General features: G+C 52.2%; 6 protein-coding genes; 4 read left to right on the top strand and 2 right to left on the bottom strand.

Moving 5' to 3' along the window:
- Positions 1-465: 465 nt before the first annotated feature.
- RCC_08230 (uncharacterized protein) lies at positions 466-3,194 on the bottom strand (the record flags this gene model as incomplete). XM_023773482.1 has 2 exons in its annotated part: positions 466-2,733; positions 2,790-3,194. 2 exons carry the CDS (start codon positions 3,192-3,194, stop codon positions 466-468), a joined length of 2,673 nt encoding a protein of 890 aa, XP_023629250.1.
- A 2,494-nt stretch (positions 3,195-5,688) lies between these two features.
- Positions 5,689-6,540, bottom strand: RCC_08229 (probable spindle assembly checkpoint protein; the record flags this gene model as incomplete). XM_023773481.1 has 4 exons in its annotated part: positions 5,689-6,039; positions 6,100-6,274; positions 6,324-6,400; positions 6,466-6,540. 4 exons carry the CDS (start codon positions 6,538-6,540, stop codon positions 5,689-5,691), a joined length of 678 nt encoding a protein of 225 aa, XP_023629249.1.
- Positions 6,541-6,780: 240 nt separating this feature from the next.
- RCC_08228 (probable GTP-binding protein lepA) lies at positions 6,781-8,965 on the top strand (the record flags this gene model as incomplete). XM_023773480.1 has 3 exons in its annotated part: positions 6,781-7,255; positions 7,305-8,572; positions 8,744-8,965. 3 exons carry the CDS (start codon positions 6,781-6,783, stop codon positions 8,963-8,965), a joined length of 1,965 nt encoding a protein of 654 aa, XP_023629248.1.
- A 626-nt stretch (positions 8,966-9,591) lies between these two features.
- Positions 9,592-10,781, top strand: RCC_08227 (probable dihydroorotase; the record flags this gene model as incomplete). XM_023773479.1 has 3 exons in its annotated part: positions 9,592-9,695; positions 9,745-9,787; positions 9,840-10,781. 3 exons carry the CDS (start codon positions 9,592-9,594, stop codon positions 10,779-10,781), a joined length of 1,089 nt encoding a protein of 362 aa, XP_023629247.1.
- Positions 10,782-11,166: 385 nt separating this feature from the next.
- Positions 11,167-12,978, top strand: RCC_08226 (related to triacylglycerol lipase V precursor; the record flags this gene model as incomplete). XM_023773478.1 has 4 exons in its annotated part: positions 11,167-11,522; positions 11,597-11,607; positions 11,669-12,046; positions 12,098-12,978. The coding sequence occupies 4 exons, from the start codon at positions 11,167-11,169 to the stop codon at positions 12,976-12,978; spliced, it is 1,626 nt and encodes a 541-aa protein (XP_023629246.1).
- Positions 12,979-13,580: 602 nt separating this feature from the next.
- RCC_08225 (uncharacterized protein) lies at positions 13,581-15,170 on the top strand (the record flags this gene model as incomplete). Its single annotated transcript, XM_023773477.1, has 1 exon — positions 13,581-15,170. One exon carries the CDS (start codon positions 13,581-13,583, stop codon positions 15,168-15,170), a length of 1,590 nt encoding a protein of 529 aa, XP_023629245.1.
- Positions 15,171-16,518: the final 1,348 nt, after the last annotated feature.

The following is a 16,518-nucleotide window of genomic DNA, read 5'->3' as shown; positions in this document are numbered from 1 at the left end:
TCTATCAAAGTTCCTTCGAACATGCAGCTTCACTCTAGCGCCAAATGTAACGAAGATCAAGGGTACCTTGCGCGGGCGCGGGAACTAAATCGGAACTAAAGAAACGCTAGGGACTCATCGGGACATGAGTCGTTTTTGAGATTGCTACGGCTCGGCTATCTTCCGGAGCGTTGACTATCGAAAGCCTGGATGCCCTTCTCAACGTCTCTCATCACACCGAACATTACGAAGATCAGATGTGCAAACGTCCGGCGTCATTGCGATGTCACGAGTGTACACGTCAGAGGCCGTGAGGCGAGACAGTGACATGTTGATCAGTTTGTTGAAGAACGAATGAGTTTTCTATGCAACAGTTCGTTCGCGGTCGTTATGAATAAACTGTGACTTCTATATGTCGCTGGACAAGCGCGCTCCGAAGCGAGTGTAAATGCTAAAATTATGAGACCGTTTCTTCCTGCGTCACATCTAAAACTTGAACATCATCAGCCCAGGGTTGAGCAGGATGGGAAGCATGATGTGGCCGGCGAGGACCATGCTGAGAGGGAAAATGGCGACGAAATTATCAATGCGCCAGAAGACCGGTGCGATGGTTGCGAGCAGAGCCATCATCACAGCGCAGCCAAAAACAAAAACGAATGTGCCCTTGAACTGTCTGAGCACTCGTGGAATTTCCTTGAAGAAGGTGGTGTTTTCTGCCTCTTTGCTCGTGGCACCCCATGTCATGTCTACGCTGAACAGATGCGAGAGCAGAGCTTGCGAGACATGTAAGGATACACCTCCGAGGAAGATGCAGAGAAGTGGAACCCAGCTGAAGTTCTCGATGAGACCTCCAATGAGCTGTTTCTCTCCAGTGCGGTAGCGGAGGATTGCGAGGGTAAAGTTACCGGCGCCCGAGAATACGACGATGATGGAAATGTAGATGGCGAAACTGTCCAGGTAGTACTTGTCGAGCGCTCCCGTGAACCATCCGGTGAGGAAGTAGTTGGCGAGAGTCAGAATCCAGGCAGATCCCAGGGCAAAGTATGTACCAATGTACGCCATGATGGTGAACTTGGAAGCAAGAGGCATACCAGATCCAAGGAAACGGAGGAAAAGCATCGTGAAGGGTCCACGGGTGGGCCAGTAGCGGATTGGCTGGAAGATGAGCTCGCTACAGCCGTACGCATATTTTTCCCAACGAGCCAGTTCGTCGTAGACAGTGAGGGAAACACCTTCCTGGAAACCATCACCGGTGTATGAGGCGAGACGGACAATGTAACCCGCAGTCTGAAGACGGAGAGCCATGTCGAAATCCTCAGAAACGGTTGCCTCAGACCAAAACTTCTCCCTGTCGTCGTCCTTGCAGTCGTATCCGATAGCCTGGAGGGCGGACCAGCGGAGAATGGCGTTGTGACCGACGAATGGRGCAACGTCTCCATTGGCCACGGCGAATGAGATGGCAGTGTAGATCWSGKKGGTSRMSRWAKYRWTWMMWMRMWMAAAGTACGAGTCCGTGACGTTCATGACACCACTGGAGAATTGGATGATGGCGACTTGTGGGGACTGCTCCATTTCCGAGACGGCATCCAGGAAACAATCGGCCGGGACACGGGTATCAGAGTCAATCAAGAGGACATAGTCGCCCATGCGAATGTTGCCATCGGCCCAGGTACGGCCCTGATCTTCCTCGACGACTTCAGTCAGAGCGTCACGGTAGGCACCGGCTTCATCCTCCTGAGTCCAACCCTCGTGACGTTCCGTAAGGAGCAGCTTGTCCTCCACACGGTTACTGATCCAGAGGGCGTAGTTCATGTTGGAAGCCTTCTTGAACTTTCCTCTGCGCAGGAAAACCTCTTCGCCCTCAGCTGGCTTCGGGGTGTGCTTGGGACGAGCGACCCAGCCGATGTTGTGTTCGTCGTAGTAATCCTGGCGGGCACGAGCGTCCTCTTCGGAGAGGACTTGCATACCGTCGTCGTTTACAAAGATGTTTGCGGTTCCACCTTGCATTTCGTAGGTCGAGATGGCAGCCTTTAGAGATCGCACGGTAGGCTCAATGACAGCAGTAAGACCCTCCTTGTAGACTGGCATTTGGATCGTGACGTGAGGAAGAGCTTCTGCGTCCTGGCGAAGGCGCTTTGGTCGTTTGCCGRAGTAGAATTTGGTGTTCCTGTTGATTTGCGAGATTGGACCGATGACCTGAGCAATGTTGTTGACAATGGATTGGAAGAAGAACAATCCGAGCCACATCTGGAAAGGAGCCACAGCGACGAACGCGACGCGAGAATAGTCACCGTCGACAAAGGTCGAGATGGCGATCTTCCGGAAACCAAGGCCAATACACACAACGGTCAAGGCGAGAGTGAACGAGCAGAGGATCGCCTGCCATAACATCAAGCTGCGTGGCTTCTCGATGTCGCCCATCTCAGCCATGTCACCATCGTCGGAACCCACTTCCGCGACATTGACACCGCCCTCCTTTTTCTCGTCGCCCATCATATCATCATCCCAGATCATCTCCATCAGAGACGATTCAATCTTCCGTGCGCGGTCCAGAAGATGGCGTGGTTCGTCATCCCAAACCACCAGGAGGCCTCTATCCGCGATGAACGCAGCGAATTGATGCTTTTGGCAGCGAGGCAGGTACGAAACATCTGGCAGAACTTGCAGGCGGAGCCCGTTCTTCAGAGGAACGTACGGTCTCTGGTTGTTGTGGAGAAAGAGCTTGATGACACGGGTGTTGACGGTCATTGCAACCTGAATTCATTCATGTCAGTCGGAGGAGGCATTGTCATTGCAGCATTGCAACATACCCGAACATTCAGCGTCTCAACCGCCTTGAAGAAGCCATATGGCTCTTCCGTGATATCGGCCGGACAGCATGTGTATGCTCCGCGAGACTTCTTGAGGACAACACCTTCATCCACACCACCTGCGGTCCAAAGGCGTTCCATTTGCTGTTGGTAGAGCCAGTTCACCATGACATCGCACTTGATCTCGTTGAGCTCCTCGTGCTGCGAATTGCGGAACTCGCCCCCGGCTGGATATAGAGAGGCAGGTCGGGACCAACTTCCAGATGTGACTGTTCCTGGAGTGCTAATCCCAGCTGCTGGCGTGACAGCTTCTTGCGGCTTCTCAGACATCTCGAGTTTGCCATTGTCCTCGGTCTTGTCGTCCTTCTTGGCCTTGCTAGGCTTGACGTACGAGAGGAGACCCATCTTGTGTAACACACGGAGGGTTTACGTGTGAGGCCAATGAGGGGAATGAGGGGAGATGTTGCGAAGAGTGTTGGGTCTCTTGCACGCAAATCTTTGATGGAAAGCGAAAGGATGAAGACACTAAGGCCTACGGTCGGTGAAGAAAGTGCAACGATCGACGAAGCAAAGAAGAATAGCAGGTGCAGAAGGTTCTCTAATACATACCTTGCCTCTCGCTGGACAACCTAGCGGTGGGCGTTCGCGGCGTCGCCCTACGCCAGACCGTGTCGGACTAACAATTTGCTCCATCTCCCGAAGTGTCTAGCATGAAGGTAATCCGAAGGTGACCTGTGAGCAAAAAGCCACATGCCGTAGCGGCTTCGAAAATGGGTACGCATTTCCCAAAGCGTCCGAGACGAAATGCCTAGAGTCTAGACACTGCATGGTCTAAGCTTCTTCGGGAACGATTATGTGAGTGCCGCAAAGTTTCCTGTTCCTATTTTCGATGGCGCAAAGTGTGCGGTGGGATTTTCAAACCTTGTTTGCACAGGAGGCTCTGCTGCGAACGGTGCCATTGCTCGGGTTTACACTCAACAGATTCCGCGTTTCCCATCTCCGCGATGCTATTCCGCTGCACACTGCACACAGTTCTCCCCATAGCACTTCAGCCCCGTCCACCGGGCGCCAAAGACGACCTAGGCTTGGGCAATTGTGGCTTTGTGTTCACCTCCAAGAGATCCCTCGCAAAGGGGCACATTCTCATCAGCCGATGTTGACGTCGTGGCGGTTATGCCGAGACGAGGGTAGATCATTGGATCTCGACACGGCCCGGTCTTGAGTCTTGTCCATATCCAGCAATTTGGAAGAATCCGCCCTTACAGCCGAAGGTGATCCAGGCTAGCACAGTTTGGGCAAGTGAAGTAACAGCTCTTGTGGTGAGCCATCGCAGCTTGCGCATGTACGTCGACTTGTTGATCACTCTGCAAGTACTCTCAAGTTCTGAACTTTCTGCAACATGCTGCACATACATGTCTCTCAACTCGGAACTTTGCGTCCCCAAGGTAGGGTACATGTGGTAGTGTAAAGCCAAAGCTCACATCGCCTCGGTGTCGCTGCAGAGGTACCTATTCTATTCGCTGTGTCGAGCGTCGCATCTTGTCGTATTCAGCGAGAGCTAGAAGTCTTTGCATAATCTTTTCCGTTGAGATCAAGAGATGGCGGCACGGCCGAATCCGCGAACACTCGCCTCGCCCTATGCATCCGGAGTTCTACAAAGTCGAAGTCTATTGACTCGGATCTCGGTCCTGTTTGCCAAGAAGGCGACCCAACTTCATTCACATCGCCACGATGAGGAATGCGGGCCGATGGAAGGAAAGCATTTGGTACGCTATTTGGTTCAACGCGAACACATCCAGCGCCGAATTGCTTTGCCGCCCAAGGCGAAGGGTAATGTCTCAAACCGTTGGTCCTCGTGCATTGCAACTATTCTCAGAGCGGGTACTCGCAGCTCATATTGCGGTCATACTCAAACTGCGTGGAGGCGTTTCCGTCAGCATAGCCCGAGACAGGCCTTTGACATGATGTACTCACGACGGTGGAAATGGGTGGCTGATGTTCTTCAAAGTCTCATCATCATCATTGGAGGTGATGTGCACTCCAGACAAGGATGTCAAGTTTGTCATCCCTGAGATACACCGACGCCAAGGGGACGGCGGTCCGATCACCGGTAGAAGCCACGCGAGTAATCATGTCTTAGAATATCACGACTGGGGTAACGTTATACTCATCGTTTGGTTCGCAACACAGCCCGCATCCGCAGAGCGGCATCCCTCTCACAGAGTCTCGATGCAACGGAGATTCACCACAACATCGAATTGGGCCAATGGCCTCGAGCCGGATGCTGATGTTAACAGAAGCAGACAGCTTCTTGTTTTTGCTACCATACCAAGCATGATGGATTCACACGAAGTACTTTGTCACTGCCACCACTACGACAAATCGGCTCCTCCTCTCATCTTATCATCAACAAGGTTGCGAAGTCTGCCGCGTGATAGTGCATTTTCTCAGGTAGGAATTGTCCAAGCCTGGTATTTGCACATTCGAGTGGATGGGATACCTACTCTGGAGTACTCTGTAACAAGCCTCGGTCAAGTTGGTTGATCGCCTCTCGAATGTCTGGGACGAGATGTTTGGTACTCGCGCGCCGACTGTGATCTTCCAGAGCTTCTAAGCTCTCGACCGGCACCAAAAAACAACACAGGCCACGTCCAGTCTCTAATTCGCAGAGCTAGCTCCGGCTAAGCAGGCATTCTTACACAGGATTCCAGTAGAACGTCTTTTGCGACATCTCCGGTCTATCGCTCTTTGGAGTGCTATCCTTCTCGCGAGAACTCGCAGACACATGATCAGTCCACCGGCTGGAACGATCGAAGCGCCGTAGCAACACGTCAACCAAATAAAACCACCATTATCCCAATCCGAAACGCCACAGTTCATCATCATAGGTCGTCATGCATCATTCGGCCAGGCGGTAGGAAACCACGGTATCTATGCGATGGGAGTTTGTCGAAAAACTTCGCAGCATGACCTTTTCGGCGTTTTTGACTTCTTTCGCGTCGCTATCGCCCCACTCCAGAGGTACCTCGCTGTCGGCATCTGCGTAGACGAGAACGTTGAATGTGCAGTTGCCATCCAGCATGGGCAGGAAGGACACAGATGCTGTGATTTGCCTGAACAAGGCTTGGATCTCAGCCTGGATCTCGCCCTCGGTCTTCTCGGCTTGAGCACCAGTCTCGGGCGTAGAGTTCTCCTTGTCTGCTGAACCACTGCCACGCTTCTTCTTCCCATCCTCATTGAAGATGTTGACCTGGTGTCGTGTTAGCTAGCTCTCTAGATCTACACACGTGCAGAGTAGGGCTGGACTCACATCGAACTGCCATCGCTCCACGTGTTCGCCAGTCTCTTTGCTCGTGACAACAATGACAAGCTTCGAGATCTTTGACTTTTGCATCCATTTGTTGAGTTGACCCATGATTTTCTTGATGTATGCTTTGACTTGGTCGTCCAGCGAGACCATCATGTTCAATCCATACTTCTTGACTCTGCGAAATGCATTAGCTTGGGCAACTGAAATATCTATGAAGAACTTACGCCGAGAAGTCCTCGGCAGGGTAGACGCCTCGYTGAAACAAGATGGTGTTGATGGAGTACTCAAAGAACTCTGTCACCTGCGCGTAGATAGATGTGTAAGTACGGCTCAGGCGTTGGACAAGTTGTGCATTCAGCGCCGTACCAGCTTCGAGCTACCTCGCAGCGACAGCTTGTGTGTCTTTGCCTTTTCCGTGGACGATGTCGCTGCTGAAGGCATTATGGCGGATGCGTGTGAAATGTGCCGTCGATGTCGTCGTCGTCTCCGTCAATGTCAAGAAGTGCTCTGTTTGGCTCGTTTCGCGGGGCAACCCCTTTGTCATCCAAAATTTGGCCAAATTGACGACGCCCATTGATGGACCCTCGGACGAGCAGCGTATTATGAGACCACTGCGATTGATGTGACAGGAGGAGGAATTGTCAAGAGCTACGGGATCCATCTGTCATACGGGTCGGCTTAATGCAACGATGCTTCCTGGCGACTAGGAGAGGCTATGGCGCCGCCCCATCGACATGGCGCTGGAGCAGCGCGGCCGCACGAGTCCTCTTGACTGGCGCTCATCGAGAGCTGAGCACATCTGCCCGTCTGCTCGCGAAGAAAGCCTCGCCGACAACAACAGCACTGGAGGAGAGGATATCCCGGATCCCGATTGAGCGATTCCGCAATTTCTGCATTGTAGCCCACGTCGATCATGGCAAGAGCACGCTCAGCGACAGACTGCTGGAATTGACGGGCACCATCGAGGCCGGTGGGAATAAGCAAATTCTGGACAAGCTCGATGTGGAACGAGAGCGTGGCATCACGGTCAAGGCGCAGACATGCTCCATGATCTACAACCACAATGGGGAGGATTATCTGCTGCATCTGGTGGATACGCCTGGACATGTAGACTTTCGTGCAGAAGTCAGCAGAAGTTATGCCAGTTGTGGAGGAGGTGAGGAACATGGGGGACAATTCTCCAACACAAGCTGATGTTTTTTTAGCACTTCTTCTGGTTGACGCCTCGCAGGGTGTGCAGGCTCAGACGGTTTCCAACTTCTACTTGGCGTTCGCTCAAAACCTGGCTTTGGTACCTGTCCTGAACAAGGTGGATCTGCCATCTGCCGACACGAAGCGGACTTTGGAGCAGTTACGAGACACCTTTGAGATCGATTCCTCTAATGCTGTAATGGTCTCCGCGAAGACTGGTCTGAATGTGGCCAAACTTCTCCCAACGATCATCGATGGCATCCCGGCCCCGGTAGGTGATGAGACCGGACCTTTGAAATTGCTGCTTGTGGACAGCTGGTACGACAACTACAAAGGGGTCATATTGCTCGTGCGCATTTTCGAAGGCAAGGTCAGAGCCGGCGATCGCATCGTGTCCTTTGCCACAGGTCTGGAGTACATCGTCGGCGAAGTGGGGATCATGTATCCTTTGGAGACACCTTTCAAACAAGTCTTGCGGGCTGGCCAGGTGGGCTACATCTACTTCAATCCTGGCATGAAACGGAGCAAAGAGGCCAAGGTTGGTGATACATACACCACCGTTGGCAACGAAAGCAAGGTTGAACCGCTCCCTGGCTTTGTTGAGCCGCAGAGCATGGTCTTTGTCGCCGCATTTCCGACCGACCAAGGCGATTATGCGCATCTCGAAGACAGCATCAACCAGGTCTTGCTGAATGACCGCTCGGTGACCATCACCAAGGAAAGTAGTGAGGCTCTTGGCGCTGGGTGGCGGCTGGGATTTTTAGGAACTCTCCATTGCTCCGTTTTCGAGGATCGCTTGCGCCAGGAGCATGGCGCGAGCATCATCATTACACCGCCCAGTGTGCCTTTCAAGGTTGTCAAGAAAGATGGCACCGAAGAGGTGATCCGGAACCCAAACCATTTCCCAGAAGGGCGTGATATTCACCAGCATGTCGTATCCTTGGAAGAGYCTGTCATCACTGCGACCCTCACCTTGCCTGAAGAGTATCTGGGAAAGGTCATCGAGTTGTGCGAGGCCAATCGTGGCATACAAGAGAGCATCTCGTTCTTCACTTCAACACAAGTCATCCTCAAGTACCTTCTTCCGCTCGAGCGCTTGGTTGACGACTTCTTTGGCAAGCTTAAGAGTGCTACGAAAGGCTATGCTTCCCTGGATTATGAAGACGCTGGCTATCGGCCATCCAACGTCATCAAGCTGCAACTTCATGTGAATAAGGTGCCGGTCGATGCAGTTGCAAGAGTGGTTCACTATTCAGAAGCAGAAAGGCTTGGGAAAACCTGGGTAAAGCGCTTTCGAGAACGCAAGTCATCTCCAGCAAGAACGCGTCCTCCTTTCCGTCAGAGACAAAAGGCCTGCAAGGCGGCTTCTTGGAACTTTCGGTCTTGAGGCAGTTTTTAAACCCTTTGCGATAGTGCCCCGCTAACTTGTGACTCTTTAGATGTATCCCGACAGATGTTCGAGGTCGTTATTCAAGCTGTTGCGGGCAACAAAATCGTAGCACGAGAGACGATCAAGCCTTTTCGGAAGGATGTTTTGCAAAAGCTGCATGCGGCTGACAAGGGCAGGAAAATGAAACTGCTCGAACGGCAGAAGGAGGGCCGAAAGAAGCTCAGGGCTGTCGGCAATGTCGCCATAGAAAATATAGCGTTCCAGGCGTTCCTGGCTAAGGAATAGCAGCCCTCGCAAGTATGTATGGAGAACTCAACCAGGACACTCMACTTTGTCTTGCTCWCCATTTGCTCTGCACCAGAAAGACTCTCCGATTTTACAACGATACCTCGTGGCTTTGAAAGCCTCTGTAGCCTTGGTAGTCACGGGAAGGGGGTAAATGCCTTTGTCCTCCTAAAGACAGTACTTATATAAATTGCCGGTGAAGGAATCTTTGATGATCCCTCAGCATGGAAAGGAAGGACATTGCCACGATCGAGGGACTCGAGAGTAAGACGACAGCGAATGATATAGAGAGCCTGTAYACAGTGCCGCAAATGCCTACCCAACGGGCGATGCGTGGTCGAATTGAGCAACGGCTACATGGAGAAAGAAAAGTGATGAGGAACAACATACCATAGTCGTACCTTGAGATTCAACTCGCGGTGCACATTGTTGTTCAGGGGTGAGATTTTGGAACGAAGGTRAGGTACCTTGAGTAGCTGGAGATGAAGTGTGGCTGTGCTGGATTCCCAGCCACTCAACGTCCCGCCTCACTGCAAAACTAGAGGTAAGGTAGGTACTAAGGTAGTCCACTTCTTTACAACAACACCGACTTCGTGATCGCCTGCTACGGCCTCACTGCAAGCAACATGGCTGCTTCCAAGACACTCGAGAAGCTCGATGGCCTGGAGCTGCCGGCAGCGGCCGACATGCATGTTCATCTGCGGGAAGGAGACATGACCGAGCTCGTGGTGTAAGGTAGAATAAAAATGAGATATGTATGCGCCTCTAACAGTCACTAGGCCCACTATACGCCAGGGAGGTGTCAACACAGTCTTCGTAATGGTAGGTCAAGTCATGCATTCTTCCATCATCTGCGATCTCCTAACATTTGCAGCCCAACTTGGTGCCTCCGATCACCACTGTGAACCATGCTCTAAACTACCAGAAGTATCTTCAAAAGCTGGAGCCCAACGTTCAGTTCCTCATGTCCCTCTATCTGCACCCAAACATCAAGCCCGAAACCGTCATTGAGGCCAAGGAGAGAGGCATCACCGGCATCAAGTCCTACCCACATGGCGTCACTACACACTCAGATCATGGAGTCCTATCGTACGAGGCATTCTACCCGGTGTTTGAGGAGATGGAACGGCAGGACATGGTCCTCAACCTTCACGGCGAGCTTCCACCTTCGGCCGGAGCCGATATCACAGTCCTCAACGCCGAAGAGGCATTTCTGCCCACCCTGATCGACCTGCACCGCCGCTTTCCCAAGCTGAGGATCATCCTCGAGCACTGCACTTCTGCAGCTGCGATTGAGGCTGTCAAGTCAWGCGGTGACACTGTTGCTGCGACCATCACCGCCCACCACATGTTCCTGACCGTCGATGACTGGGCCGGAGATCCGCATTGCTTTTGCAAGCCTGTTGCGAAGAATCCTTCCGATCGTCGAGCACTTCTGAAGACAGCAATCAGTGGGAACCCAAAGTTCTTCCTCGGTACGGACTCGGCGCCCCATCCCGCGATATCAAAACGCGGCGATAAGGTGGCAGCTGGTGTGTTCACGCAACCTCATGCGGTGGGTCTCGTCGTGAATGCACTCGAATTAGGAGTGGAGCTGGGCGTGCTGGAGGCTGAAGACGTCACCAAAGCGAAGCTAGAGGGCTTCCTGAGCACCTTCGGCCGATCATTCTATCGRGTCTCTGACGAGAAGGGCGAGAGGATCACGCTTTCAAGGGCCACGCAGTCCATCACAGACATTCTTCGCAACGAGAGTGGAACGGTGGAAGTTGTACCATTTCGGAGAGGTAAAATGACATGGGAAACGAAGTGGTTGTAAAATCAGGGAGGCACACGCCAGAGTATCGTGCTTTCAGCGAAGTGCACAGCATTAGGGCCTTTGAGTCGATGGGTGCTATCCCTCAACCTCGATTTGCGACAGGGACAGGACGCATCGAATGGTTCTCATAATAGTTCAGGCCTGACAGTCTGGCTGTCATCATGGATGACATGGCCTGATACATCACACATGTTATAGCGAAATAGAGTTCGGCAAGTCGCTTCGGCCAGCCGACAACTCCACTTCACTTGACAAACATTGGCCGAAGGGCCGATCAAGCTGGCCGCTCTTCACAATCAACCGTTCAAAACATCATTGAGTCTTCGCTCCATCTCGCATCATATTAGCTACATCCAATCGTCGGTACGATACGAAAAGCGTCAGCATGGCTGCGCAGCAATACAAGGAAGAATCGCACGTGTTCAACGCCGGACCATTAGGCTGGCTCGAAGGATTGTCTCTATCTGATGCCTCCAATGGAGCGCCAGTTTGCAAGTACTTTGGGGGCATTCCTTATGGCTCCATTCCCGAAAGGTTTCGACGCGCACAAAGGCTGCCTCAACAATCTAGTCTGGGAACAAAGCACAATCCTGGCCAGCACACCACCTCTGCGAGCGTTTGCCCACAGCCGGGATGGCGCGGTCCACCTGACCAGACACGTTGGAATGAGAATTGCTCGCAGCTCAACATCTACATGCCATTTGGTACTGCTCCCAAGGATGGATGGCCTGTGTTCTTCTAGTGAGTTCTTGCGTACCACTCTCAACGCTTGACACATATGTGAGGCCAGGAGCTGACYATGCATCTCGGGACAGTATCCATGGCGGTAAGCAGATGAAGTTCATAAGATCAACTCCCCGAGCTAGGCTGATTCGATTGTGTGYCAGGATTCTTACAGTGGGGCTCACCCAACTTTCCTCCCTCTTCCATGGCTCCGTTGATGCAGAGCGCATTCAAAGCTATCCTTGTAGTCCCAGCCTATCGACTCAACGCACTCGGTTTCATCTCCAGCCACGAGTTCCAAGCTGAAGCAAACGCGAACAATGACACAGTCGGCAACTTGGGCTTCTGGGATCAACGACTGGCTCTGGAGTGGACCTCAGACAACATTCAAGCCTTCAACGGAAATCCCAAGAACATCACAGTCGGGGGCTACTCGGCTGGGTCACATAGCACATTCCAGCAGCTAGCACATGAGCTCTACTTTGTCTCCGACCAGCAGGCTATCATCAAGCGAGCAATCATGTGGTCAAACTCACCCGGAGGTAAGGACATACCGAAGTGACGAACCTCAGAGCTAACACCCCCTTCAACAGTGCAGCCAAAGACAATTGACGAACATCAAAAGCAATTCAATGAGCTACTGACCGTTTTAGACATACCACTCTCTCTACCAGCGAATCAAAAGCTGCAACGATTGCGAGCAGTGCCACAGCATCGCCTAGTATCGGCACAAAACGAGATGAAGATTAGCGAGTTTCGAGCTCTTTCGGATGGCCACTTCATTTCCAAGACGATCATCGCAGACATTAATAGCGGCGACTTCGCCAGACGAATGAAGGCTCGCGGCATCACATTGATGAACGGGGAGTGCGAGCAGGAGCACTCTTTGTATGAAGCATGGAGGACGCCGACGGAATCCTATGAAGCGGTTTATACGAGACTGTGCGGCGATTACCCTGAGGCTGTTGTTCGAAAGCTGATGGACTACTATTGTGGCAAGTCTCGTGCTTTACCCGGCGGCGCAAGGAACTGGGCGGATGCTTTCGGGAAGCTGTATGCAAATATGCAAGTACACTGCCTGGAGAGAGGCTTTCATGCTGCGCTCGAGAAGGGTGGCTTGACTTTCGGTAAAGACGTCCTCCGCTATCGCTTCAACTGGAGAGTGAGTGGCCTGGATGCCGTGTACCCACCATCTTGGGGAGTCACCCATGCCACCGATATGGCCATTTGGTTGTTTGGGCTTGATTGTGACGGAGGCCTGACAGACGATGAGAGGCGAATATTAAGGCCTTGGAATGAGGCATTTGCGGCATTTGTTCGCGGAGACGAAGTCAATTGGGGCACAAATCACGTCAAGCAGATGCGAAGATTGAGAGCAGATGGTGTGACCGACATTTGGGTCGACGACCGCTGGGAGGAGGGCCTCGAAGTTTGGAGCGAGGTCAATAATGCCCGGATTGCATCAAAGCTATGAGAACCGCAGTCCAAAAGCAGACAGCTGCGCCGAGATCAGACCTTCATTTGAAGAAATCATCAGAAATACCATGTCCATACTCTGCCGGACCTCCTCATAGCATCTCTCGATGTACTAGATTTATCGTGTTCCTCCAGATCAACCATGGAGTCAACGACAGGTCCCAGGGGGATGGAACGCCAAGAGTCTTTTGTGCCTCACGTATGCACATGCAGGTATCCGTGAGCAAACAAGTGGCTATCTGGGTCTTCGGACCGCAACATCAGTCCGTCAACTATTCTTTGTTCATGTTTCAGCTGTTCGTACTTCTATGAAGGTATAGTCGCTATACGAAGCGGAGAGAACGACAGCAAGACAAAGAGTAACGCATGCTCTTTCCATCGCAATTGGAGCGATGAAGATCGATTGTCTGCTGGACAAGCAACTCCCGCAAACTTACCCTTCCACAAGGATAACGCGAAGGTGGATATAACGAGGCTCACCGCCATACTTTCGCCCCACACATCATTCTGCGCTTCACTGTCCAACCAAGTCCGACATTCCTGTCACTATCAGACGACGAAGACTCAAGACTCAAGAAGGATTCAACTGCAAGTAAAGCTATGGCAACCTCAGCTCACGTCCATCAGTTGCCGAGCTTCCTCCCTGCTAGTGGAGTCCAATACAACCCTCTACCAACCATTCAAGGCCAGTCCCGTGTCGCATACTTCATTACCCGTACCAACGGCACTCCAGTTCCTTTGATTCCAGCAGATGAGCTGCCTTACACTGTAAAGTTGCAACACGTTCCCCGTGTCTTGACACCAGATCAGACGTACGGCCTGAACTACATTGGCAACTCACCGTATACTGGAACCACTTTCAAGCTGGAGAAGTCCTCTACTTTCAATGATACGAACAGATTCGACTGTCAAACGTCCGAAGAGCGCTCTCATGGTCGCAGTTCGTGCAACATGGCTCCTCGGCAATTCCAGGCACCAGACAGCCACGTTCGACCATCTCACGGCCACAACAACGCCGAGTCGGTTCWACTGCCGCAATCAGGTCGGCCCATTTCAGCCCACGAGTCCTCGAAATCATGGCGCCGCCCTGATCCAGTGACGCCTTCTCTCACATATCAAGAGGACAGCTCCGACGCTGCCCAAAATGCCATCAATGCTATACTCCGCTCCCAAGCAGGAGCCGAGACTGCCGAGCGTATCGGCTATCGATCCCAGGACAGCACTCCACCACCATCGGGAAAGATGCCAGATCAAGAAAAGAAGGAGTGGTGCACCTACTGGATCCTGCATGGCGACTGTGCCTATGTTCAGCAAGGCTGCCGCTACCGACACGAGATGCCAGACAAGGCCAAGCTGGCCGAGATTGGTATCAACCATGTCCCGAGATGGTGGTTGGAGCAGAACTCCGCCATCAAGTTGAGCGGTGATCGAAACACAGTGGGCCCTGTGGTGAAGCCAGAGGTCTGGCTCAAAGCTCGCAAGGGCTCAGATGCAGACAGCGAGAGCTCATCCACCGAATCTGCGAGCACTGACTCTGGAAAGCGTGCACCTCCACCGAAAGTTGTCCTGCAGCCAGTGATTGAGCCGAAGCCATCTCCATTCCTTGCTCATGCCCGGTCATCGACACCAACCGAGCTCCTTATCAACTTCGCTCCTTTGGTACCAACTCCCTCGAAATCTACTTCAACATCTACCTCAACGTCTTCATCTACATCGTCATCAAAGACAGCCATCTCGTCTTCCCCAAGCAGTCAAGAGAGAACCATCAAACACTCCACTTCGCTAGTGACGTCTCAAGCACCTGTCAAGCTCGACCGCACGGCAAAGACCACGACCTCCGGCGCCTCGGAGCGCCCCTCAACCAAGTCAACAGCGAAGACAGCCAAAGTCTTCGTCCCAGCCGGCGAGTCTCCAGAGACGCACATTGCAGATGCTAAAAAGCGTGCCGCCGTTCGCAACAAAGCCGCTCGCACCCCATCCCCAACCACGAAGCCAAGCAAGACAGGACATAATTTGGAGAAGCTGATTGGAGAGATGCGCAAGGCTAAAGTTGGCGGTCTCGCTTCGTCCATTCACGCCCCTGTGCAGCAGTATCAAGAGCCTGTCAAGCGTAAAGTTCGGAATGGTTGTCGTGAGCGGCGTCCAGTCTCATCTACCCCGTCGGCCGTGGTGCAAGTGGCGAAGAAGTAAGATATGATGGGAAAGCGGGGGTTGTTGCTGTGAGAACGTGATTGCCGGGCGAGTGGCCGAGTGAGTGTTCATGATTGCAATTCAAAGTGGAAATCGGGAAGTGTTGCATGTATCGATATAGGATATCAGAGGAATATGAAGGATTCAGATGGGTCTGGCTATACATTGATGTATGACTACATGGCAAGGACCGACGACCGCTACTCAACTGTAACCATAAGGTAGTTGTAATGAGATTGCCCCACGAGATGTTATCTCCACTACATGTACATACTAGCAGATGAACAATGGTCACCATGATGTCGCTCCACAGCGGGTGGACAATGTCCCTCCAGTATTTCTCACGCTGRCAGGGCAATCAAGTGGTAGGCTTGCTTTGCACGAGACACTTCTGTACACCCCAGCAAGCGTGTAAGTTCTTCAACACTCACCAGCCAGGATGGGATGTGGGTGAAGCAGTATACGGCCTCTGAAAGCAACGGGGGTAACATTGGAGCCCGAGGCCCTCAGACATGGAAAGGCACAAGTTTTGGACCAGAGTGAGATGTGAATGCCCGCTGCGTTGCCGTCAATCGTACGTCATCTGTTGCGAAATAATACCGGACCCCACCATTCTAGGTAGTATCGATGGACGGGAAGTACATGTAGCATGTGTGCTGTAGGTAATAGTCTTTGGCCCACACAGATGAATCCTGATGCCAAAACAAGATTGACTTTTTGGTGTCCAATGAGCCAAAATCTTGTAGTCGTTCGTACAGTTCCTAAACATTGGTAGGAGGCATGGAGTGGACTGGAAAGAACCGACGACTCTTGTAAGTTGTTCTCGACCGGATTGGCCGAGAACCTTGGGAAGCTTCAATCCTCTAGACATCGTATTTTACACTCTGCAGCATCGAGGCAATGTAAACAAACAAAAAGCAGTCCCTGTTTAGTGCTCGCCAATCCAATATCCCCTCAGGAGCCAAAGGTACAGTCTAGTATGGCAAATGAGAATTGATGCGTACTTATGCGTAAGCGTATTTACGGCGCATGGTATGCTGGAGATCTCAAAGCATTTCCACCCTGCGTAGCGTACCAAAACAACAATCTTCGCGGCTCAGAAACACACTCGRGCCCGTCAATCTGCCGAATCAGACTCGAGTGAATTACATTGTTGGGTGCAATAAGGATTCCGCTGTAAAGCCAAGAGCAGCTGGAATGTGCTCGTGGTACCGATGCGATTGCGCGGAAGCGATCGAGATTCAAGTTGATTGAAATCACGTGCCCAGATTTCAACACGAAGTTAAGGCGTCCGATTGTTTCGGTATCGAGCAACGTAGTCCCAAGGTCTGATGCGCGGAAACAATCT

This window comes from Ramularia collo-cygni (genome assembly GCF_900074925.1).
Source record: "Ramularia collo-cygni strain URUG2 genome assembly, contig: RCC_scaffold13, whole genome shotgun sequence".
NCBI classification, from domain to species: Eukaryota; Fungi; Ascomycota; class Dothideomycetes; order Mycosphaerellales; family Mycosphaerellaceae; genus Ramularia; species Ramularia collo-cygni.
This window is presented reverse-complemented; position numbering and strand designations above follow the sequence as displayed.